General features: G+C 44.8%; 1 protein-coding gene across 2 annotated transcripts in view; it reads left to right on the forward strand.

Moving 5' to 3' along the window:
• STK32B (serine/threonine kinase 32B) overlaps window positions 1-26,612 on the forward strand; it is a 405,326-nt gene that overhangs the window by 336,960 nt on the left and 41,754 nt on the right. For both annotated transcript variants that reach the window (XM_086404828.1, XM_086404827.1), the window contains one exon: window positions 24,318-24,421. In XM_086404828.1, the coding sequence (XP_086260954.1) occupies window positions 24,318-24,421 (104 nt within the window). The remainder of the gene's footprint in view (window positions 1-24,317; window positions 24,422-26,612) is intronic.

Consider the following 26,612-nt stretch of genomic DNA (forward strand, 5'->3'; position numbering starts at 1 on the left):
TAGAACAGAAGCAATCTTTTATTTATCACATCTGCTACTTGACTGAGTGGTTTTTCTGCTGGTTTTGGCTAGGCCCACTCATTCAGCTGCTGGGCCAGCCTGCTGCTGCTAAGTCGCTTCAGTCGTGTCTGACTCTGTGCGACACCACAGACGGCAGCCCACCAGGCTCCTCCGTCCATGGGATTTTCCAGGCAAGAGTACTGGAGTGGGACACCTGAAATGAACGGGCCCCTCTCTCTGCATGGTCTTTTATCACCAAGGAGACAAGAGTGAACTTGCTCACATGATGGCAGCAGTTTCAGGAAGGAAAGCCCAACTCTCAAGTGCCTACCGACCCTCTCCTTGCTTCACATTTCCTGATGTCCAATTGGCCAAAGCAAGTGACGTGACAAAGACCAGGGCCCACATGGGAGGGGACTGCGTAGAGTGTGGGTACCTGATGGCCTGATCCATTGGGAACCATTCATGAAACAATCCACCACACTGTCTTTTCTGAGGTACTTTCATTGTCCAGTGTTGTTCTGCTTGCCATTGTCCTTTCTCTTACAATCACTTTGCATGGAATTTCACTTAATGTTGGTTTTCCTGAATCGTTAGAAGATGGTGTGATTCAGGGTAGCTTCTCTAACCGACCTGCCTCTTCTATTGTTTATGTGACATGTCATGTCCCTAGGCAGCTTGCTACCTGGGATTTCCTGGCCCAGTCCTCTTGCCCACTTCCATCTGGACCTCCCCTTTCTTTCATCTGTAGGGCCCCCATCCTGCTTAGTTTTGATTTCACTCCCAACAGTTTCTCCTTGGGATCCTTCCTAGAAGAGAGCTCTGGCTGGATTGAGTGAATGGATTTTGTGTTCCAGACTCCAACTTCTGCAGAACTCACCAAGGACACTTTTCATTCACCTGAGATGGGGCTGGACAAGCTTCTCACTGTTTCAGCTGCTGTTCTCAGACTGGCTATTCTTCCCAGTCAGTGTCTGCTGACTCTTTTGGAGTTCTCTGTCCTCTGGTGCATCATCAGCTGTGTTATTTTTATACAGAAATCACTGCTATAGAGGGCTTATGACTGTTGCTGGTTTGTTCCCATCTGCTTATATTTTGGGGTTTGTGGGAACAACTTAGCTTTATAGTAAGTGTTGCCCATGGTTTTTGCTTTATCTTGTATCTGCTCTGCCAGTGTTTATATGTGGATTGTGGAGATTCAAGAACTATGTCATCACGTCTCCAGAATTGACTCCTTGTGTTATTTGTCACTAACTTAATAAATTACATAATAGTGAAACAATACTTTTTAGTATTTACTATGTGCTAGGCATTCTATCCATAACCTTATTTAAGCCTCATAAACATGCGTGCGTGCTTAGTCACTTCAGTTGTGTCTGGCTCTTTGTGACCCTGGACTGTAGCCTGCCAAGCTTCTGTGTCCATGGGATTCTCCAGGCAAGAATTGTGGAGTGGGTTGCCATGCCCTCCTCCAGGGGATCTTCCCGAGCCAGGGATCAAACTCATGTCTCTTATGTCTCCTGCATGTACAGGCAGGTTCTTTACCACTAGCGCCACCTGGGAAGCCATTCATAAACATAAAGTAGGCACAATTATTTATTCCCACTTTTAGAGTCGAGAAAATGGGTTGAGAGTTAGGTGACCTGCCCAGGTTGACATCAGGATGAGAGCAGAGCCAAGTCAGTGTGAACAGCAGAGGGTATACATATGAGCAGATCTGTCTACTTCAGAGTCCCCTTGGGATGCTAAATACAGACCCCAATACAGCTTTCTTTCTTTTTTTTTTTAATTTTTTTATAACAGAAGTATTTTTATTTATTTTTATTTTTTACTTTACAATATTGTATTGGTTTTGCCATACATCAACATGAATCTGCCACGGGTGTACACATGTTCCCCATCCTGAACCCCACTCCCACCTCCCTCCCCATACCATCCCTCTGGGTCATCTCTGTGCACCAGCCCCAAGCATTCTGTATCCTGCATCAAACCTGGACTGGCGATTTGTTTCTTATATGATATTATACATGTTTCAATGCCATTCTCCCAAATCATCCCACCCTCTCCCTCTCCCACAGAGTCCAAAAGACTGTTCTATACATCTGTGTCTCTTTTGCTGTCTCACATACAGGGTTATCGTTACCATCTTTCTAAAATCCATATATATGCATTAGTATACTGTCCCAATACAGCTTTCATTGTTGACGATCCTTCTGAAATCCCTTTCCAGAAGAATCCAGGTCTGAGGCAGTTCTGGAGGTCAGATCTGCAGTAAGAGCCAACAGAGATCAGATGGGCAGGACTTGGAGATGGAGAATGGCAGTGAAGGAGGGGGCAAAGCTGCCTCCAGGCCTCTGGGTCTAGCAGCAGAGTGGATTCCAGGGAGGCTCCTGTGCAGAGAGCACCACAGGAGGGGCGAGTGCGAGGGATGGTGGGAAGGATGGACTTGGAGGCGAGGTGTCTGTAGGAACTTCCGGACATTCGGATGTACTCCAAGCATCTGGAGAGTGGTGTGGACTCAGTCTGTGCATTGAGAGTTACCGTCATGGAGATGCAGCAAAGCCAAGGCAGTGGGAGAGAAAAACACTGGTTCTAAGCCCAGGAGCATCTTGCCCGAAGGGGTGGAGAGAGGCCAGAAGAGTCATCATCTGCAGAGGGAACATGGAGGAGAGGGGAGAAGAATCTCCCATTTGGAGCCGCCTCCATAACCCTATAGATTAGTTCCTACTGCCTTTAGGCTATTTCCAAAAAGAAAATTGATCTCTAGGAAATTGGGTTCTTGAGCACTGGAGAAGTTCAAGACAGTGTTCTCCCAATGCTGACCTTTCAGCCCCTGCTTTACCGCCATTCAGAGCAGACTTCCCTGGGTGCCTCAGCTTCCCACTCCTATCTGAGGCTCCTCTGTCCTTGCTCTTAGCCTCTGGGAAAGCAGGCCCGTGGTGACCCAGCTGGCCACTCTCTACAGTGGCCCCACCTTCCAAAGGGAGAAGAAAGCTGGACATGTATTGTGATCCCATCACATGTCTGTCATCACGTTTAATCCCCAGAAGATCCAGGAGAGTTTTTCATATCTCTCTCATTTTATATAAGAGTAAGCTGAGGCCCAGAGAGGTTAATTAACCTACGCTGAATCACACAGCTGCCAAGGGATAGAGCCAGAATTTGAAGCCACATGTATATGGGTCTGAAGTCCCTGCTCTTTTTAAAAAAAATGTTTAATGAAATATAGTTGATTTATGATGTCATGTTAGTTTCAGGTATACAACGAAGTGATTCAGTTATGTGTCTGTGTGTGTATATATATATATATATATATATATGGAAAGAGAATGTTAAAAAATATTGTTTTAAACATTCTCTTTTCTCTTAGGTTATTGCAATATATTGAGTATAGTTCTCTTCATTATGTAGTAGGTCCTTGTTGGTTATCTATTTTATATATGCTATGCTATGCTATGCTAAGTCACTTCAGTTGTGTCCGACTCTGTGTGACCCCATAGACAGCAGCCCACCAGGCTCCCCCATCCCTGGGATTCTCCAGGCAAGAACACTGGAGTGGGTTGCCATTCCTTCTCTAATACATTAAAGTGAAAAGTGAAAGTGAAGTCGCTCAGTCGTGTCCCACTCTCAGTGATCCCATGGACTGCAGGCTACCAGGCTCCTCTGTCCATGGGATTTTCCAGGCAAGAGTACTGGAGTGGGGTGCCATTGCCTTCTCTGATTTTATATATAGTAGTGTGTATATATTTATCCCAAACTCCTAATTTATGCTTCCCCCACTTTCCCTGGGTAACCATAAGCTTTTTATGTCTATAAGTCTATTTATGTTTTGTAAATAAGTTTATTCATATCATTTTTTTGGATTCCACATATAAGCAATATCATATGGTATTTGTCTTTCTCTGTTGGGTTTTTTCACTTAGTTTGACAATCTCTAGGCCCATCAATGTTGCTGTAAATGATGTCATTTCATTCTTTATGTCAAGTACTGTTCCATGGTATATATACAGATATATAATATACACACACACCTCATCTTCTTTAGGTTTCCCAAGTGGTGCTAGTGGTAAAGAGCCTACCGACCCATGCAGGAGACATGAGAAGTGTGGGTTCGATCGCTGGATTGGGAAGATCCCCTGGAGGGGGGCGTGGCAACCCATTCCAGTATTCTTGCCTGGAGAATCCCAGGGAGAGAGGAGCCTGGCAGCTACAGTCCGTAGGGTCACAAAGAGTCAGACATGATGGAAGTGACTTAGCACACACGCATCTTCTTTATCCATTTGTCTGTTGATGGACACTTGCCTCCAAAGTTCATGCTTTTGACACTATACCAAGTTGCCTTTTGACACTGAGTTCTTGTATCAGAAAGCCACATTTCTCAGACAAGAGAAAGGTGTATTATCCCAGCTGTACCTGGGATTCCGGACTTCTGGTGTCCTTCTAATTAAGGGGTCTTTGGTACTGAATTGATAAACAAATGTGCAGGAGAGGCTTTTGTGAGATTTGGAAAGTGCAACTTATTTACCAAAAGGAAATAATTTCAGAGACCATAGGGGTTGGCAGTGCCAGGCAGTAGGAGGTTAGTAGGGAAGATGAGGGTGAGGGGAAAACTCTCTCAATCAAGTCACATTCTGCAGTTCCCAGGGCTGTAAATTCCTGCTACCAAGCGGCAGCTTTGTTGACTTCGTTCACTTGAGCTATTTGGTTCAAAGGCCCAATAACAAGTTCCCAGAATGTTCCAAACATGCTTTCAGGGAACGGGCTGATGAGTAAGCTCCCAAAGGTTGCTCATGAAGAATGATCCCAGAAGAAACATTTGCATAGAGCTGAATTTTCATTAATTAAAAAAGCAGATGGAATTCACAAACAGGGAAAAAAAGAACTCTCTGAAAGGTGCCAGATTAGAAGTAAGAAATGTTCCAGCAGCTGTCTGGGGCTTCAGTTTATCCATCTGAAGTGAGATGAAGAACTGAGCATTCTTTCAGCAAACATGGAATGTTTGCATGTCAGGAGTGCAGGGCTCAGAGTCAGGCATTGGGCCCCAGGGACTCAGCATCTCTGGGACAGACAGCTGTGAAGGCCTGCATGTAAGCTGATCCCTGTCAAGAAAGACTCCCCAGAATGGGACCATCTGAATTAGACTCACAGGGTGTGTTCACAGCTCAGCTGCTGGGTGAGGGTAAGGAGAGGCCATTCCAGTCCATGCAAAGGCATGGATGGGGTCATAACATGGTGGTCTGGGAGACCCTAGTGGTCCTGTTTTTTAATAGCTTTATAGAATTAGAGGAGGTGGGAGGGAGAGACGAGACAGACCAAAGCACCAGGGTCTTGAATGCCATAATAAGGGTCATGGAACCAGAAGATATGCCAATGCCAGAGACGGTCATGATCAGACTCATGGGATCAGCCTCAAGGGTGTCCTTGGAGAAGCAAACAGGTAACTGAGCTTGCCAGGAATGGGTCTCGATGAAGCGTGGGCTTCAGCATCGGGCAGTTTGAGTATCTTCTGCTTAGAGACTAGATGAACTAAGATAAATTACATTATCCAGTATAAGGTACATAAAGCACCCAGCATGGTGAAGGATGAACCACGGGACCTGATAGTGTCTTCATCTGAGAAATGGGACTAATGGTTATGCAAGAATGGCAACCCACTCCAGTATTCTTGCCTGGAGAATTCCGTGGACAGAGGAGCCTGGAGGGCTACAGTCCATGGGGTCACAAAGAGTTGGACACGACTGAGTGACTAACTTCCCTGGTGGCTAAAGAATCCGCCTGCATTGTGGGAGACCTGGGTTCGATCCCTGGGTTGGGAAGATCCCCTGGAGGAGGCATGGCAACACTCCAGTACTCTTGCCTGGAGAATCCCTGTGGACAGAGGAGCCTGGTGGGCTACAGTCCATGGGGTTGCAAAGAGTTGGACGCTAACGACTAAGCACTAACTGACACTGAACTTCTAAGCACACAGATTGACTAACACTTTCAATTGGCCTTAGTAGGCTGTTTGTGAGGAGTTCACGATGTGACTGTGGAAGACCAGTACGTGACGTAACGCCAAGTGTAGATACATCACACTGGTAGCTAAGATTACTACTGTTGCACTTGTCATTGTTATCCTTCAGATGCTTGATTAGTTGGTATATGTTAAGCCCTGGGAATCCAGAGCCAGATATGACATTTCCTTGCCTTATGGAGCTTGCAGTCTAGTCAAGAAAACAGACTCAAAACAGATCCTAATTCATGGTTACAGCTGGATGGATTGGGAGTAGGTGGGGGTGGGGGGGGAGTGCCCTGGGAGACCAGGGGGCTGTCCTTTCCCCAGTGAGCAAACACACTCACTGTGTTGAGTTGTTGTGGAGGCACCATGGCCCATGGCCACGCTTGTGCTTTCCTTGTAGAAATGATGGAGGTTAGAGGAAGTGAAGCGTGCTGCCCTCTGTGCCAGAGAAAGTGACAGAGTCAGCATTCAGACTCAGGTCAGTGAGGCTCCAAGACCCAGTATCTTCCCTGAGAACCTGCCAGTCATCCATCCATCCATTCGACAGAGATTTGTTGAGCACCTTCCACATGGCAGGCAGGGTTCTACAGGCTGGAAATACATCTGTGAACAAAATATTCCTGCCCTCATTGGTTTGGCTGTTTGTGAGAGAGACAATCACTTTGCAAATCATCAAACCAATAAACATAGTTTGAGATGTTTATTTTTGAGGAAGAATTTCCATGCAGCAAAATGCACTCTTTTAGTGTATAATACTGTGAATTTGGACAAACACAGTCATGCAGCCACCACCATAACAAAGACAGAGAAAAAGTTCCAGCACCTCTAAAATTCTCTTATCTCAGTCCCTGGGAGCTAGTGATCAGTACCCCTATAACTTGTACTAGTCCAGAAAGTCATAAAAACAGAGCCATATTGTCTATAACTTTGGGAATCTAGCTTTTTTTTTTACTCAGAATGCTGTGTTTGAGACTTAGCTATGTTGCAGGGATCAGCAGTTTTCCTTTTGTTTGCTGAGTAGGACTCCTTTGGATGAATGAAAGTGAAAGTGAAAGTCGCTCAGTCATGTCTGACTCTCTGCAATCCCATGGACTATACAGTCCATGGAATTCTCCAGGCCAGAATGCTGGAGTGGGTAGCCTTTCCCTTCTTCAGGGGATCTTCCCAACCCAGGAGTCGAACCCAGGTCTCCCACACTGCAGGTGGATTCTTTACCAGCTGAACCACAAAGACAGTGAAAGAGAGAAAGTGAAGTCGCTCAGTCATGTCCGACTCTTTGCGACCCCGTGGACTGTAGCCCACCAGGCTCCTCGGTCCATGGGATTCTCCAGACAAGAATACTGGAGTAGGTTGCCATTTCTTTCTCCAGGGGATCTTCCCTACCCAGGAATTGAACCTCGGTCTCCCGCATTCCAGGCAGACGCTTTAATCTCTGAGCCACAAGGGAAGCCCCAAATACACATCCAGTATGTATATTGAATGAATATACATAATCAGTTTATCCATCCACCAGCTGTAGGGCATTTGAGTGGTTTCCAGTTTTACAAAATTAAAGATAAACTGTTTACATGCAGGTTTTTATACAAACTTTAGCTTCTAGTTGTTGTTATTCAGTTGCAAAGTCGTGTCAGATTCTGCAATCCCATGGACTGCAGCACACCAGGCTCCTCTGTCCTCCATGATCTCCTCCTCTGTCCTCCACTATCTCCTGGAGTTTGCTCAAATTCATGTCCATTGAGTCGGTGATGCTATCTAACCATCCCATCCTCTGCCTCCCCCTTCTCCCTTTGCCTTCAATCTTTCCCAGAATCAGGGTCTTTTCCAATGAGTCGTCTCTTCACATCAGGTAGCCAAAGTATTGGAGCTTCAGCTTCAGCATCAGTCCTCCCAATGAATATTCAAGACTGATTTCCTTTAGGATTGACTTAAGTTGCTACTTCTATAGAATAATTAGTTAGAAGTGGGATTCTTGGATCCTATCCATGCACCTTCTTTGTGAAGTATGTGCTCACATCATTGGCCATTAATTTATTGGATTGACTGACTTTTATTATATATTCTGGTTATAAGTCCTTTACCAGACATGTTTGCAAATATTTTCACCAGTCAGTGGATTATCTTTCTATTACATTAATAGAGTCTTTTAAAAGGCAGATGTTTTAAATTCAAATAAAGTCCAATTTCTTTTTCATTTATTGATCATGTACTGGCTGTCATATCTAAGCATCTTTTCCTCCATCACTGCTGCTGCTACTGCTGCTAAGTCACTTCAGTCGTGGCCGACTGTGTGTGACTGCATAGACGGCAGCCCAGCAGGCTCCCCCGTCCCTGGGATTCTCCAGGCAAGAGTACTGGAGTGGGGTGCCATTGCCTTCTCCCTCCTCCCTCACATAAGGTCGAAAAGATTTTCTCCTTTGTTTTCTCATAGAAGTTTTATACTTTTGCATTTTATATTTAGAGCTATAGTCCATTTTGAGCTCACTTTTGAATATGATGTGAAGGTTCATTTATTTGCAAAGACTGTTCAGTTGTTCTATCCAGCACCATTTGTTGCAAAGACAGTTCTTTCTCTATTGCACTGGCCTTGCAACTTCATCAACACTCAACTGACCATAAATGTATGGGTCTATTTTCTGGATTCCATTGATCTATTTGTTTATGCTTTGGCCAGTCTCATACTTTTCCAGTTGCTTCATAGTAATATTTAAATCAGGTAGTGAAAGTCCTTTAATTTTTTCTTCTTTTCAAAATTATTTGAGCTATTCCTATACCCTTTGCCTTTTCATGTAAATTTTATCATAGAATCAGATTGCTGATTTCTACCCCCACCCCCAAAAAAAGTCCTGATGGCTTTTGTTAGGATTACACTGAATCTAGGTCAGTTTAGAAAGAAGTGACAACCTAACAATGTTGAGTCTTCCAATCCGTGAAGGCAGAATCTCTATCCATATGTTTAGATGACCTTGGATTCTTTTATAGTTTTCAGCCTACCAATCTTGCAAATATTTTGTTACAAGTAGACCTGTCTTAGGCTTCCCTTATAGCACAGTTGGTAAAGAATCCACCTGCAATGCAGGAGACCTAGGTTTGATCCCTGGGTTGGGAAGATCCCCTGGAGAAGGGAAAGGCTACTGACTCCAGTATTCTGGTCTGGAGAATTTCATGGACTGTATAGTCCATGGAGTCACAAAGAGTCGGACACGACTAAGTGACCTTCCCTCACTCACTCACTCAGGCCTTATCTTATGAATTTTGGATGCTATCCAAATGGCGTATTTTTGAGAAATTCAGTTCCATGTCATTCATTGCTAATCTTTAAAGACACAATTGATTTTTGTGTGTTGACCTGATATCCTGTAATTTTGCTGAATTCACTTATCAGTTCCAGCAGGTGTTTTAGTAAATTCTTTGAATTTTTTATGTAGGCAGTAAAGGCAGTTTTACTTTCTCCTATCCAATCTGCATGCCTTTCTTTGTCTTATTGCCCTGTCTAGAACATTTACACTTGGTCTTGATCCTGATTTTTGTCGTAAATCAATTAGTTGTGGGGTTTTTGTTTGTTTGTCTTCCTGCTAGGTATGATATTAGCTATAAGGTTTTTGTAGTTGCTTTTCATCAGATTAAGGAAATTTCCTTCTATTTCCAATTTTCTAAGTTTTTAAAAATCATAAATGAATGTCAAATTTTCTCAAATATCTTTTCTGTGACTATTAAGATAATCATATGGTTTCTCTTCCATAGTCCCTTGAAATACATTTATTTTAGAATATTGAACAAGCCTTCTATTCCCAGAGTAAATCCCACATGGTCATAATGTATTTTCCTTTTTATATAATGCTATAATCAATTTGCTGATATCTCATTTACAATATTTACATCTAGGTTCATGGGGAATATTTATAGTCTTCTTGTAACTTTCTTGTGTAATTTTGGTATCAGAGAAATGCTGGCAATGTAAGTTGGAAAATGCTCCCTCCTACTCTGCTTTGTGGAAAAATTTGTGGAGAACTGGTATTATTTTTAGCATATTTGATTGAATTGACCACTGAAGCCACTTGGGCATGCAGTTCTTTGCAGGAAAGTTTTTAACTATGACTTTGATTTCTTTAATAGACTTGATCAATTCTATCTGTTTTTTCTTAAGTAAGAAAAACCATGTAAATCTTAAATAACATTTCGTCATTTATGCTTCAAGAAATTTCTCTGTTTCATTTCACTTTTCATGTATTTGGGTTATCAGTTCAATTCAGTTCAGTCACTCAGTCATGTCTGACTCTTTGCGACCCCATGAGCCACAGCATATCAGGTCTCCCTGTCCATCACAACCTCAGAGTCCACTGAAACCCATGTCCATTGAGTCGGTGATGCCATCCAACCATCTTGTCCTCTTTCGTCCCCTTCTCCTCCTGCCCTCAATCTTTCCCAGCATCAGGGTCTTTTCTAATGAGTCAGCTCTTCACATCGGGTGTCCAAAGTATTGGAGTTTCAGCTTCAACATCAGTCTTTCCAATGAATACCCAGGACTGATTTCCTTTAGGATAGACTGGTTGGATCTCCTTGCAGTCCAAGGGACTCTCAAGAGTCTTCTCCAACAGCACAGTTCAAAAGCATCAATTCTTTGGCACTCAGCTTTCTTTATAATCCAACTCTCACATCCATACATGACCATTGTTAGGCTCAGAGTGACTATTTCCAACTCTTACATTTTCAACAGAAGCAGAATTGTTTGAGGTCTTTATAAGAATTATGTTGCAGAAAGACAGGTGCTGATGAGACAGATGGATTCGATTGGAGGGGACAGGATAACACTGATGAGGATGTGAACTTTCAGCTGGGTTCTAAAGGACAGGTAGATGTTGTGCAGTACAAAAGGGGGAAAAGCATTGCAGGAAATGGAATTGTATTTTCCTAGACCCTGAGGTAAGAAGGAGCTTGTCACATAGAAAGAACTAGAAGGAAGCTACATTGGCCTGATAAAGTAGACAAGGAGAGGGAGCCTGGAGGCATGGCAGGGCCAGATCATGTGGTTCTTGTATACCAACCAAAGCTTTGGACAGTGTGAAATTTTAATGAGCAATATTGGCCTCAGATAAACAGGAAATCCTGGAATCCTTTAAGAAAGCAGCACTGTCTAAATGAACTTAATCAGCCTGACATGCCATTTGGATGTTTATCCCGTTTCACATATTGACTGTAAAATGCACTGGATTCCAATCCTGTGCTTTCAGTTAGCACTTTCCATCATTCTCTAGAAAACTTTCCGAAGGTCTTTTTTGTTAATCTGTTACTTTATTTTTTTTTAATTTTATTTTATTTTTAAATTTACATAATTGTATTAGTTTTGCCAAATATCAAAATGAATCCGCCACAGGTATACATGTGTTTCCCATCCCGAACCCTCCTCCCTCCTCCCTCCCCATACCATCCCTCTGGGTCGTATTAGCAAGGTGAAAAGACAGCCTTCAGAATGGGAGAAAATAATAGCAAATGAAGCAACTGACAAACAACTAATCTCAAAAATATACAAGCAACTCCTACAGCTCAACTCCAGAAAAATAAATGACCCAATCAAAAATTGGGCCAAAGAACTAAATAGACATTTCTCCAAAGAAGACATACAGATGGCTAACAAACACATGAAAAGATGCTCAACATCACTCATTATCAGAGAAATGCAAATCAAAACCACTATGAGGTACCATTTCACACCAGTCAGAATGGCTACGATCCAAAAGTCTACAAATAATAAATGCTGGAGAGGGTGTGGAGGAAAGGGAACCCTCTTAACCTGTTGGTGGGAATGCAAACTAGTACAGCCACTATGGAGAACAGTGTGGAGATTCCTTAAAAAACTGGAAATAGAACTGCCTTATGATCCAGCAATCCCACTGCTGGGCATACACACTGAGGAAACCAGAAGGGAAAGAGACACGTGTACCCCAATGTTCATCGCAGCACTGTTTATAATAGCCAGGACATGGAAGCAACCTAGATGTCCATCCGCAGATGAATGGATAAGAAAGCAGTGGTACATATACACAATGGAGTATTACTCAGCCATTAAAAAGAATACATTTGAATCAGTTCTAATGAGGTGGATGAAACTGGAGCCTATTATACAGAGTGAAGTAAACCAGAAGGAAAAACATAAATACAGTATACTAACGCATATATATGGAATTTAGAAAGATGGTAATAATCTGTTACTTTAATCTGACACATTTCACATGAAGTAGATTTCTGCTACTGGTACATCATTTATTTCTGTACCTCGTCATAACTTCAGACATGCAGATGACACCACCCTAATGGCAAAAAGCAAAGAGAAATTAAAGAAACTCTTAATGAAAGTGAAAGACGAGAATGAAGAAGCTGGCTTAAAACTCAACATTAAAAAAAATGATTTAAAAAATGAAGATCATGGCATCTGGTCCCATCACTTCACGGCAAATAGATGGGGAAACAATGGAAACAGTGACAGACTTTATTTTTTTGGGCTCCAAAATCACTGCAGATGGTGACTGTAGCCGTGAAATTAAAAGACACTTGCTTCTTGGAAGAAAAACTATGACGAACCTAGATAGCATGTTAGAAAGCAGAGACATTACTTTGCCAACAAAGGTCTGTATAGTCAATGCTATGGTTTTCCAGTAGTCATGTACACATGTGAGACCTGGACAATAAAAAAATGCTGAGCACCAAAGAATTGATGCCTTCTAACTGAGGTGCTGGAGAAGACTCTTGAGAGTCCCTTGGACTGCAAGGAGATCAAACCAGTCAATCCTAAAAGAAATCAGTCCTGAATATTCATTGAAAGAACTGATGCTGAAGCTGAAGCTCCAATACTTTGGCCACCTGATGCGAAGAACTAACTCATTTGAAAAGACCCTGATGCTGGGAAAAATTGAAGACAGGAGAACAGACGGCAGAGGGCGAGATGGTTGGATGGCATCACCGACTCAATGGACATGAGTTTGAGCAAACTCTGGGAGATAATGAAGGACAGGAAAGCCTGGCGTGCTGCAGTCCACAAGGTCACAAAGAGTCAGACATGACTGAGCAACTGAACAACAGCATCAGACCTTCTGTATTTACTCACCCAATTAAGCTTCCCCTGCTTTTCCTCTTATGCAGACAGGTGAGATCCTACTGGTCCACACTGGAACAGTGTCTTACATACTTTAATAAAACAAGTCTTCTGTTGCTATTAATGCTATTTGTATCACCAAATAAAAAGAAATTATCAGATTGACACAGCAGTTTCATTTCATCTCAAATTAATATGTGTGTGACACCTGATTTCATCTCCAAGGTAAAAAGCCAAAGGAACATGAATTACCCTAAGGAATACAGACAGAGGCCAGTCATCCTGCTTATCTCTGCTTTTCATGGCTTTTCTGCAAACTCTAATCAAAGAATGATGATGGAACTCTGAATCATCTGGGGCCATGTACAGCATGTCCATCCGTTAGTTGGTCTTTCATTTATGGATGTATTTCATTTCTCATTCAGTGATGAATTGATACAATAATAACTAGCTCATATCTATTTGGAATTTGCTCTGCATCAGCCCTTGTTCTAAATGACTCCCATATGTTATCTCGCTATGGGGTAAAGGCTGTTATTATCCCAGGGGATCTGAGACATATGCAGAAGCTAAGTGCTTGTCCAGTGATAAACAGCAAAGGTGGCCACTGAGATTCAAAGCCAGGATTCTGTGACTTCAAACTCTGCTATTCTGATTCCTTGAGCATCTCTATCTAGACCAGCTTCATGCTAATCCCTGAGGTTTTCACCCTGACCTAGTCATATCCTTGTTTAAAGAGCTCACAGTCCAGTGAGGGCAATGGGCATGTATATCCTTAATTACAATATGGCCTGATTAGTGCTGTAGGGGACAAACAGACAAGGGTTTGGTAAGAATCCAGAACAGTGATATGCTTGGTGAGAGGGGGAAAGAAGGGAACTGAGGATCAGGAAGGGACTTGATGAACATTCCACAGTGGGTGTAAAATTTGGTCTGTGTTTTGAGGTATAAATAGGAGTTCATGATTATAAAAATCTGGTAAAGATTATCAGGCAAGTCACTGAAGATTAAAAATAAAGCATGTCCTATTTTTTCCTGTTGGCATATACTCAGTTGCTCATTCATGTCTGACCCTATGGACTGTAGCCCACCAGGCTCCTCTGTCCTTGGGGTTCTCCAGGCAAGCATACTGGAGTAGGTTACACAACAGGCATAATAAAGACAGTGGCCAAAATATGAGGAAACTGGAACCTAATTTTTTATAAATTTTTCATGCTAAGAAGTTTGACTTTTATTCTAGAGTATACAGAAAAATTTGGAGTGATTTTAATTAAGTAATTTGAACATATGAATGATAATAACACAATGTTATATTGCATTTATAGAGCACTTATTTTGTGCTTAATAAATACATGCAGAACTTCACTTTTTTCTTCTCCATAACATGATGTGGCAGATACAGTTATTCCTTTTTAAAGATGAAGACAATCGAGGCAAAAAGTAACAGGTCAGACAGCTTGCATGAGGCTGTCATGGCAGTAAGCCTAGCCTGAATCATCACCACATTCACACATTCCGTCTCTTTTTTTTCATTGATGCTACTGACTTAGAAAAGTGTTGCAGGAGCAGGTTCAGTTCAGTCACTCAGTCGTGTCCAACTCTTTGCGACCCCTTGAACTGCAGCACTCCAGGGTTCCCTGTCCATCACCAACACTCGGAGTTTACCCAAACTCGTGTCCATCGAGTGTGTGATGCCATCCACCCATCTCATCCTCTGTCATCCCCTTCTCCTCCTGCCCTCAATCTTTCCCAGCATGAGGGTCTTTTCCAATGAGTCAGTTCATCACATCAGGTGGCCAAAGTATTGGAGTTTCAGCTTCAACATCAGTCCTTCCAATGAACACCAAGGACTGATCTCCTTTAGGATGGACTGGTTTGATCTTGCAGTCCAAGGGACTCTCAAGAGTCTTCTCCAACACCACAGTTCAAAAGCATCAATTCTTCATCGCTCAGCTTTCTTTATAGTCCAGCTCTCATATCCATACATGACCACTGGAAAAACCATACCTTTGACTAGATGGACCTTTGTTGGCAAAGTAATGTCTCTGCTTTTTAATATGCTGTCTAGGTTGGTCATAACTTTCCTTCCAAGGAGTAAGCGTCTTTTAATTTCATGGCTGCAGTCACCATCTGCAGTGATTTTGGAGTCCAAAAATATAAAGTCAGCCACTGTTTCCACTGTTTCCCCATCTATTTGCCATGAAGTGATAGGACCAGATGCGGTGATCTTAGTTTTCTGAATGTGGAGCTTTAAGCCAACTTTCTCACTCTCCTCTTTCACTTTCATCAAGAGGCTCTTTAGTTCTTCAATTTCTGCTATAAGAGTGGTATCATCTGCATATCTGAGGTTATTGGTATTTCTCCCAGCAATCTTTATTCCAGTTTGTGCTTCATCCCGCCCAGCGTTTCTCATAATGTACTCTGCATATAAGTTAAATAAACAGGGTGACAATATACAGCCTTGATGTATTTCTTTTCCTGTTTGGAACCAGTCTGTTTTTCCATGTCCAGTTCTAACTGTTGCTTCCTGACCTGCATACAGGTTTCTCAAGAGGCAGATCAGGTGGTCTGGTATTCCCATCTCTTCCAGAATTTTCCACAGTTTTTTGTGATCCACACAGTCAAAGGCTTTGGTGTAGTCAATAAAGCAGAAATATATGTTTTTCTGGAACTCTCTTGCTTTTTCTATGATCCAGAAGATGTTGGCAATTTGATCTCTGGTTCCTCTGCCTTTTCTAAAACCAGCTTGAACATCTGGAAGGTCACGGTTCACGTATTGTTGCCTGGCTTGGAGAATTTTGAGCATTACTTTACTACTGTGTGAGATGGGTGCAATTGTGCGGTAGTTTGAGCATTCTTTGGCATTGCCTTTCTTTGGGATTGGAATGAAAACTGACCTTTCCCAGTCCTGTGGCCACTGCTGAGTTCTTCAAATTTGCTGACGTATTGAGTGCAGGAACAGGTGGGTGGGGTTAAACATCCCCAGGCTAGGGTGCATGAGGGGCTGTCATTAGTCCAGACAGTTATGAAAGAGGATCAGAGAGAAGAGGAAGATTCTGGAAGGGAACAATGATGAATCAAGAGTTAATCAAATCATCAAAGCATGGGCTTCCCAGGTGGCGCTAATGGTAAAGAATCTGCCTGTCAGTGCAGGAGACACAAGAGATGCAGTTTCAGTCCCTGGATCCGGAAGATCTCCTAGAGTAGGGAATGGCATCCCATTGCAGTAATCTTGCCTGGAAAATTACATGGGCAGAGGAGCCTGGCAGGCTACAGTGTGTAGGGTTGCAAAGAGTCAGACATACCTGTGCAACTGAGCACACATCAAAGCGTAGACTGATTTCTGACTCTTGCAATTGAGCAGACCATTGGCAGAGACTGGGAACCCAGGAGAAGGGGCAGTTGGAGAGGGGTGATTTGGCTTGGACATAGTAAGAATGCCATGCCTGTGGGGCTTCTAGGTGGAGGTGTCCAGATCTGGCCATTCTACTGGCTGGGATGTGCAAACTGAAGTGAGACTCAGTGGACAGGAGGCCTGGGCTCTGGCCCCAGCTGGGCTGGAAGCCATGGAACGCCTCCAGTAGGCTTCAGCTTCCTCACCTACAAAATGTAGGAGAGAAAGGAAATGACCTTGAAGGTCCCCTCTAGGCTGAAATGTGGTGATTCTATATTCCCAGTCCAGAAGGACACAATTACCTGTGGAAGCCAATCCTGGAAGCCAGTCAACTTGTAAGCTAGACATTGAATAGTGTGTCACACTCCACTGCAGCAATCAAAGCCTTCAGGAATATTCATAGAGCTAAAGCAGCAGGCTAATAATTATAACTTAGGAGGTTTCTGGGAGTTTTTCCATATTTTTAGTCTAATGAGGAAGTAGCTCTGCGTGGTGAGCCGAAGGTGGCAAAATCCACCAAAGGCATATTTTCATTGCCTTGAGGCGATCTCTTTCATTCGACACCCCATGTACTTGCTTTTCTGGAAGGCCAATTCTCTGATGCCACTTGGAATCCAGACTCACTTTCCATTTAAAACCTGCATTGGCAGAATTGCTCAGCTGCTGCTAGAAATGGTTGATGGGAGGTAGGGCTGATCTTTTCATGCCCCTAGTCATGCTGGAGAAGCCGCTTCCATGGAGCCTGGTGTCAGCCCAGGGTATTCATTCATGGGCTCACAAGTATCCACAGAGCATTCAGCATTCACTGGGCACCATGAAGGACCCTGGGGATGTAGCGAGGAAGGCTGCTGCTGGGGCACTGTGATTCAAGAGCCACTTTTATTAATGTGCATGTTAATGGCAAACTACACATTCTTTCGGATTATGTCAAAACCTTGATTTCCTAAATTTAGCATTCTTAGACCTTCATAAACATTCTTGATTTGGGTTCCAATTAAATTTGCAGATTTAATGCATTGACTTTGGAGAGATTTTGTACTATAAGACATGTAAAGTATGTACATATATACTACATGCTAAGTCACTTCAGTCTTGTCTGACTCTTTGCAACCCTATGAACTATAGCCCACCAGCCTCCACTGTCCATGGGACTGTCCAGGCAAGAATATTCAAGTGGGTTGCCATGCTCTCCTCCAGGGGATCTTCCCCACCCAGATATCAAAACTGCATCTCTTATGTCTCCTGCATTGGCAGGCGGGTTCTTTACCACCTCACATATATGTAGTGTGTGTGTGCATATATTTTTTATGATACATTATTTTTCTTTTCATCATACATGTAAAGATGGTATAACATGGTGGGAAATGTATGGATATTGAAGGAGACAGAGCAAGGCTCTGGTCATCATTCTGGATGACACTGGAGAATGAGGGGAGCCAGGCTTCCAATGAGACTTGGGACCTTGATAGGTCTGTCACCGCTCCAAGCCTGGCTTCCTCTTCAGTTCAGTTGTGTCCGACTCTTTGCAACCCCATGGAATGCAGCACGCCAGGCTTCCCTTCCATCACCAACTCCTAGAGCTTTCTCAAACTCATGTCCATCAAGTCAGTGAGACCATACAACCATCTCATCCTCTGTTGTCTCCTTCCCCTCCTTCCTTCAATCTTTCCCAGCCTCAGGGTCTTTTCCAATGGAGTCAGTTCTTCACATCAGATGGCCAAAGTATTGGAGCTTCAGCATCAGTCCTTCCAATGAATATTTAGGACTAATTTCCTTTAGGATGGACTGGTTGGATCTCCTTGCAGTTCAAGGGACTCTCAAGAGTTTTCTCCAACACCACAGTTCAAAAGCATCAATTCTTTGGCACTCAGTTTTCTTTATGCTCCAGCTCTCACATCCATACATGACTACTGGAAAAACCATAGCTTTGCTTCCTCAGACGGAGATAATGATCATTTTCACCTCCCAAGGTCCTTCTGAGGTTAAAAGGAGATCACGCACATGCAGCTGCAGATAGTGTTCCATAAGTATTAGCTTCCCTGAGGAGTAAATAATAGAGGTAGAGAAACCTGAAGAGCTTCTAGCACATGGTAGATGCTCAGTCAATGGCACATTAATAGCACAGCTCTTAGCATTGTAAAGAAAGCCACTGCTTATGATAACAGTGGGATAGTGGTATTGAGTCCCCTCTAGAAAATTGTAAGAACAGCCTTCCACACTCTTCCACTCACCACCTAGATGGCCCTGAACTTGCCCCTTTACCTCTCTGTGTCTCTTTTTTCTTCATCTGTGGTTCAGGGTGCTTTAAGGATGTGTGCTCAATGGTGTCTGACTCTGTGACCCCATGGACTATAGCCCACCAGGCTTTGCTGTCCATGGAATTTTCCAGGCAAGAGTCTATACTGGAACAGGTTGCCACTTCTTACTCCAGGGGATCTTCCCAACCCAGGGATCAAACCCGTGTCTCTTGTGCCTCCTGCATTGGCCTTCTCTGTGTCCCAAATCTCTCCTTTCTCTTATAAAGTCATCAGACACTGAATCTAGGAAGGGTCCACCCTGAATCCAGGATGATTTTTATCTTGATGTCCTTAATTACACATGCGGAGTCCCTATTTCTGAATAAGGCCCTGTTTACAGATGCTGGAGGTTAGTACTTGGATATAGTCTTTTGCGGACACTATTCACCTTCCCCGGTGGCTCAGGTGGTAAAGAATCTGCCTGCAAAGTGGGAGACCTGGGTTGGATCCCTGGATCAGGAAGATCCCCTGGAGAAAGGAATGGCTACTCACTCCAGTATTTTTGCCTGGAGAAGTCCATGGCCAGAGGAACCTGGTGGGCTACAGTCCGTGGGTTCACAAGGAGTCAGACACGACTGAGCAACTAACATTTTCGCTTTCATTCACCCAACTACACTCTACCTCCTCATCTGGAATGTGGAGATCATTGTAGCACTACTTCTATTGGGTGACTGGAAGAATGAAGGAAGCTGTATGTGTAAAATCCTTAACACAGCACCTAGCAAACTGTTTCCACACTCATTCATTCATACATGAAATAATGGTGGCAGGTGTGTGTCTTGTACCTGTCCTTCAAGTTCTAACCCTCTATGACGCCCTCACTTCTAAGCACTGGTTCCAGGGCACTACAGCAGTCATTTTGGTGGCATATGGATTGTGACATAAATGTTGTTTATGTTCTCTCAGCCCCAGGTGTGCAAGGGAAGGGAGATTGCCACCTTCTCTGGGAGTGGAGTCATAGGCTGCAGATAGTTGTCACTTGGCTCGTCAGGACAGCCAAGACAGAACTGGTCAGATGCTGCTTCTACTATGAATTCCAGATGGGCTTGGGGCAGTCAGGCATGACAAGGCTTTATGGGGACAGCTGGACACACAGCCTCTCCTGTAGTCCTGAGCGTGTCCCTGCCTCCGGCCTGGTCTGAGCACGTGGGCCGGGCCAGCAGCTGTCAAAGTCCTGGTTCTGCACAAGCCTGCACGACTGTCTCCTTTATCAGAACCCTTCGCACAGAGGGAAGAAGGACAAGTGCACAGATTGGGGTGCAGGGAAGGAAGCCCCTCTGGGTTGGAGCCCAGCCTCAGGCTCCCAGAGTGGGATGCAGAATAGCACAGCTTAGTGCCCCGAGAGGCTAGGAAATCAAATGTTCGCTTGCCAGATGTTTACTAAACCGGTACAACTACCACCTTTGAATTCAGGTTGATCTAGGATGGATAGGAAGGGGAAGATGGAAAGATGCCCAGAATGCCAAGCTCATAGGGTCTGGAGACTGATGAGTCATGAGGCTGAGGAGGTTGGAATTTAGGATGGTCCCCAGGCTGACTGGGAGGACAGTGAGAAGTTGAGTTTTATGAAGAGAGGACATTTGAATGCCAATTCTACTAACAAAAACCATGCCCAAGATTTCCAGAGCACTCACAATGGACCAGCCTGGTATCGGGCTTAGCTCTTAGCCAGCATTTTTCCTTAATACTCATAAGAACCCTGTGAATAGACTGTTTATTATTGCTCATGCTTTACAAACTGAAGCAAAGAGAATGTGTTAACCCAGCTGCAATCACACCAACCTTCTTCCTATTCCCCAGCACACATACCACTTGGTGAGGCTCAAATAAACCAAAATGACATTTCCCCAAACTCCCAATAACATCTTCCCCAACGTAGACTGATTATGGTTTTGTACCCAAACGTTGATGCAAAGCTTACTTCAAACTGGAATTTGACTAGTATGTAAGGCACACCTCAGCTCTGCACTCTCTCCTGTGTGACTTCATGTGCTCTGCTGTCCCTCTCTGAACCTCTTCGGGAAAGCGTGTCAAATGATAATATGACCCTGGGGGTTGTCGTGAGGAGGAAAGGAGAATCTTTGGGTGCAGTTGTTATAAAATACAAAATAAATGGTGTGGGTTGCTGGAGGACAGCTAGAATTTGGCCGAGGGTCAGGTTCATTGATGGTAAGAGTTGGACCATAAAGAAAACTGAGTGCGGAAGAACTGATGCTTTTGAACTGTGGTGCTGGAGAAGACTCTTGAGAGTCCCTTAGACTGCAAGGAGATCAAACCAGTCAATCCTAAAGGAAATCAGTCCTGAATATTCATTGGAAGGACTGATGCTGAAGCTGAAGCTCCAATACTTCGGCCATCTGATGTGAAGAACTGACTCATTGCAAAAGACTCTGATGCTGGGAAAGATTGAAGGCAGGAGGAGAAGGAGGCGACAGATGACAAGATGGTTGGATGCATCACTGTCTCAATGGACATGAGTTTGAGCAAGCTTCGGGAGATGGTGAAGGACAGGAAAGCCTGGCATGCTGCATTCCATGGGGTCACAGAGTCAGACACGACTGAGTGACCGAACAACAACAGGTTCAAGTGTCCAGCTGCCCATCTAGAGCCAAATTCAAGCATCCTTTATCTACCCTTGTCTGCCTCCTCTGGCCCTTCCTGCCCCCACGCCATCTGAATGCCAGTCTGAAAACTGAGATGTTTTTAGTCACAACATGTCCTGGTTCCCCATGACAGAGCTTGGCTGCTCTGACACCTGTAAAATGGAATTACATCTGTAAATTAATTTTCTAGAAATGACCTGCATTTCCCAAGACTTTCCTGGAAGCCAGTGTGAGCAATTAAAGCTTGAGATGCACTCCTGGCCTGGTGAATTGGGGGTGATGCAGTGATGAACCTACCTTCCAGCAGATTAGGAAGCAGCAGGACCCCAGGGGACCCCAGGACAGCTGCAGCCCCCTGAGGAGTGAGGGTCCATCCCTCTGGGGGCTCCACCCTCCACTGGTTTATTACAGAGGTAAAATTCACATAACATAAAATGAATTGTTTGCAAGCAAACACAGTGGCGTTTAGTACCTTCACCACATTGTGTAGCCACCAGCTCTGTCTAGCTCAAGAACATTCATCATCCCAGAGGAAACCCAATGAGCAGTTGCGCCCCATCCCCCCACCAGCCCCTGGCAACCCCTGATCAGCCTTCTTTCTCTGTGCATTTACTTATTCTGGGTATTTTGTATTGATTCCCACCTATGCTAAAATAACGTTGTACTGAGACTAGACTAGGCACCAAGGGCTCTAACCATTCTGGTTGTTGGGACATCTGACTTGGTGTTGGTGCCAAAGCAAACTGACATTTACCTAGCTTCTCAGCCCCTTAGGAGTGAACCAAATCTGGCCTCTGTACCCCAACACCAAGTTAAATCTCAGAGACAGAGTTTTGGGTGAAGTAGGAAAGAATAGCTTACTGCTTTGCTGGATGGATCACAACCTGGAATCAAGATTGCCAGGAGAAACAGCAAAACCTCCAATATACAGATGATAGCACTCTAATGGAAGAAAGTGAAGAGAAACTAAAGAGCCTCTTGATGACAGGGAAAGAAGAGAGTGAAAAAGCTGAATGTTGAACTCAACGTTCAAAAAACTAAGATCATGGCATCTGGTCCCATCACCTCATGGCAAATAGAAGGGGAAAAAGTGGACACAATGAGAGATTTTATTTTCTTGGGCTCCAAATCACTGCAGATGGTGACTTCAGCCATGAAATTAAAGATGCTTGGCCCTTGGAAGTAAACCTATGACAAACCTAGACAGTGTATTAGGAAGCAGAGGCATCATTTTGCTGACAAAGGTCCATATAGTCCAAGCTATAATTTTTCCAGTAATCATGTACAGATGTGAGAGCTGGACCAGAAGGCTGAGCACCAAAGAATTCATGCTTTTGAATGGGTGGTGCTGGGCAAAACTCTTGAGAGTCCCTTGGACAGCAAAGAGATCAAATCAGTCAATTCTAAAGGAAGTCAGTCCTGAATATTCATTGGAAGGACTGATGCTAAAGCTGAAGCTCCAGTACTTTCGCCACCTGATGCAAAGAGCCAAGTCATTGGAAAAGATCCTGATACTGGGAAAGACTGAAGACAAAAGGAGAAGGGGTGGCAGAGGATGGAATGATTACATAGCATCACCGACTCAATGGATATGAAATTGAGCAAATTCCAGGAGATAGTGCAGAGAAGGAAATGGCAACCCACTCCATGTTCTTGCCTGGAGAATCCCAGGGACGGGGGAGCCTGGTGAGCTGCTGTCTGTGGGGTCGCACAGAGTCAGACGTGACTGAAGCGACTTAGCAGCAGCAGCAGCAGCAGCAGATAGTGAAAGTCAAGGAAGCCTGGGGTGCTGCAGTCCATGGGGTTGCAAAGAGTCAGACACGACTCAGCAACAGCAACAACAACAAATTGCTTTTCCAGGCAAAGGGGGCCACAGTGAGCAAATGCCCTCAAAGCTGTGTGTCCCCACCTGGAGTGGGTAGTGAGGAGTCTTATAGTAATGGTTCAAAGAGGGTGACAAGCTCACGGACATTTTGCTGATTGGTTATTGGTGAGGTAAGTGAGGTCCGCATCATCCACCTTCTGGTTCTAACCAGTCTGGGTCTACTTGCTTGTGGGCATCAGGCCCTTGGGCTTCCCAGGTGGTGCTAGTGGTAAAGAACCCCCCTGCCAATGCAGAAGATGCAAGAGGTGCAGGTTCAGTCCCTGTGTTGGGAAGATCCCCTGGAGGAGGGCATGGCAATCCACTCCTGTATTTCTTGCCTGGAGAATGCTATGGACGGAGGAGCCTGGCGGGCTACAGTCCATAGGGTCGCAAAGAGTCTGATACAATGGGAGCGACTTAGCACAGCACATCAGACCCTTAATTTCTCCCACCTGGTGGGGGTTTTAGTATCTGCAGAAGAGCTCCAAAATGTTATGTGTATCGCTTGGGAGGGGACCAGGACTCTGCCCCAAGGCTGCATTATTGTTTCTAGTCTGTTCCTCCCTTGTCTCTGCATCCCCTCCCATCCTTGCTTTGCATCTGTTTGAAACTACAGGTTGGAGCTAAGGGAAGGTCACAGACACTGAGTGAAGCTCATTTCCTGTCATCAAAGAATCAGCGGGCACAGAAAGTCTTTGTGCCCAGGAGCCCCACAGGGTCCTGCTCCGTGACGGTGTAGGCTCTTCCTCTTAACTCAGACTTTATTCCCCATGCTGACCATGATTCATGCTCCACCAAACCCTCCTCCCTGCCTGCTTTCCCTGACTCCCCAGCAGACCGCCCTCTGCAGCGGGGCGCCCTGTCTGTATTCTGCCCCAGGTGTCACATGGGGTTGCTTGCAATGCCTGCAGCTTGTCTCAAGCTGGCTTGTGACTTACAGATGGTAGTAACTATGTAGCATCGTCGATGGGATGTGAGCCTCACAGTCCAGCTCCTGGCCCCATGTCCTCCTTCTTGGGCATGATGCATGTCAAGTGAGATGCCCAGTGATGTCTTTTGTCCTGTCTTTGGCAGCGCCGGAAGTGTTCCAGGTGTATGTGGACGGAGGCCCTGGGTACTCCTACCCCGTTGACTGGTGGTCCCTGGGTGTCACAGCCTACGAGCTGCTGCGGGGCTGGGTAAGATGTGTGTCTGTGTGGTGAGCATGGGGACTGTGGAAGTTGGCGGGGGAACTCAGGTCCTACCAGGCTTGGGTAGAGTCGGACGGCCATGTCCCATGGGTGGTGCACCATGCTGGCAAGGAGCCCTGGGTGTCTGTCCTGATGGCCCATGTGCCAGCTCCACTGTCCTGAGTGTTAAAAAGCTCTTAACCAGCTTCTGGTCCAGGCCCTCATTCTACTTGTGCGCAGAGGGATGTCAAGGGGAAGGGTCTCTTGCTAAGCTCAGCCACGAATCAGTGGCAGCTCAAACACTCAAAGCACCCCAATCTCATGATTTCAGCCCACAACATCACGTACTCATGCTCGATCAGACTCTCCTGCTTGTTTTTTGCTATTGTTATTTTTGTCCCAATCTTCCCCAAATACTTAGCTCAGTGTCCTATAAAAGTGGGGCATTCAGTGAGTATTTTTGTTTTATTTCATTTAAATTTCATAACTAAAGATGACTAAGGGAACTCTTTGGCAACTAATAGCTCAGTTTTATTTTAGCAGGAAGAATTATGTTAAACTAATTTGGAGGCATATTTTTTCTATACAAATATCATTTGAAAAGGATGCCACTTAACCTCTCAGGACCATGGCTTCCCCCTTATACAATAAGGATAATAACATCCTTCCATTCTATTCTGTGGCACTGAAGTTATCCCAGGATCCACGTGCCCAGCTGGGACACACGGCTTTCATATTAGTCGCCTTACAGCATCAAAGAGTCGGGAACACCTTAGTGACTGAACAACACAATGACACCTTATAGGTCTGGCACCCAGCACACGACTGTGGAGAGTGAGTTCCCATCACCGGCTGCTCTTTTAACGTTATCCCACGGTCATCTGCATATTTAAGCTGGCAGTCAGCACTCCTGGAGGTAGGGGCTCCCAGTGCAGGGTGATGAGGGATGGGAATGAATGAATGATGACAGCTAGGTGAAAACCATCCAAGCTATGTGAGTGTTATTCATTATCGCCCTGTGGTTCAAGCAACTGTTCTCTGCTGTTGAACTCAATTATTTCCCCTGAGTTCCTCAAAAAACGTATTATGGCACGTGGTTTTTTAAGAATGCAAAAAATAATATAGGTGATCTTGTGAGTTTTCTCAGGCACTGAATGAAAACTACCTCCCACAGGCTTGCCTAAGGCTTACCTATGGGCTTTCCTGGTGGCTCAGAGGGTAAAGAATCTGCCTGATTCTTGAGCTGCCACCGATCCACAGCTGAGCTTCGCAAGAGACCCTTCCCCTTGACATCCCTCTCCCCACAAGTAGAATGCAGGAGTCGCAGGTTCAACCCTTGGGCCGGGAAGATCCCCTGGAAGAGGGCATGGTAACCCACTCCAGTATTCTTCCCTGGAGAATGCCCAGTTTTGCTGCAGCTCTTGAATGGTCTGGGCTGGTGGTTGCAAAGCACAGGATTCCTCAGCCTCAGCTCTATGGTTGCTTGGGTCTGGATACCATTTTGTGTGGGGGGCTGCCTTGTACATTAGAGAGTATTTAGCAGCATTCCTGGCCTCTAACCACTAGAGACCAGCTGGAATCACCCCCACAACTGAAATGTTGCCAAATGTTGCCAGACGTCCCTTAGGGGACAAATTATCCCCAGTTGAGAACCACTGCCAGAGTACTCAAGGGCATGAGCGAAAGGAGATTCTGAACGTCAGGCCACATTGTGCCCATGACCTGGCACAATGCGCTTTGCATGCAGCCGCAGGTAGAGCCCTAAAATCCACACTATGGCACCGTGAAGACTTCTACCCTCTCTGCTTCCTCCCAACCACCTCCCTCACCTGGTATTACCCTTGGCTTTGACTCCAGTCAGCATTTCTCCTTAAGGTTCAGTAGACAGAGAAGGTGGGGGTGATGGGAAATAGAGGAGGGTTATGGAGGTCCTAGGGTTTCTCAGGTGGCTCAGTGGGTAAAGAATCTGCCTGCAATGTGGGACACCCAGGTTCAATCCCTAGGTCAGGAAGATCCCCCAGAGAAGGGACTGGCTGCCCACTGCAGTATTCTTGCCTGGATGAGTCCGTGGACAGAAGAGTCTGGTGGACTACAGTCTATAGGATTGCAAAGGGTCAGATGTGGCTGGAGCGACTGAGCACACACACACACATGCATGGAGGGCCTACAGTTTGCAGCAGAACTAAGAACCTCTGGATGC

This window comes from Bos grunniens, chromosome 6 (assembly GCF_055505025.1).
Source record: "Bos grunniens cultivar Pamir isolate PY7600 chromosome 6, Bosgru_T2T1.0, whole genome shotgun sequence".
NCBI lineage: Eukaryota > Metazoa > Chordata > Mammalia > Artiodactyla > Bovidae > Bos > Bos grunniens.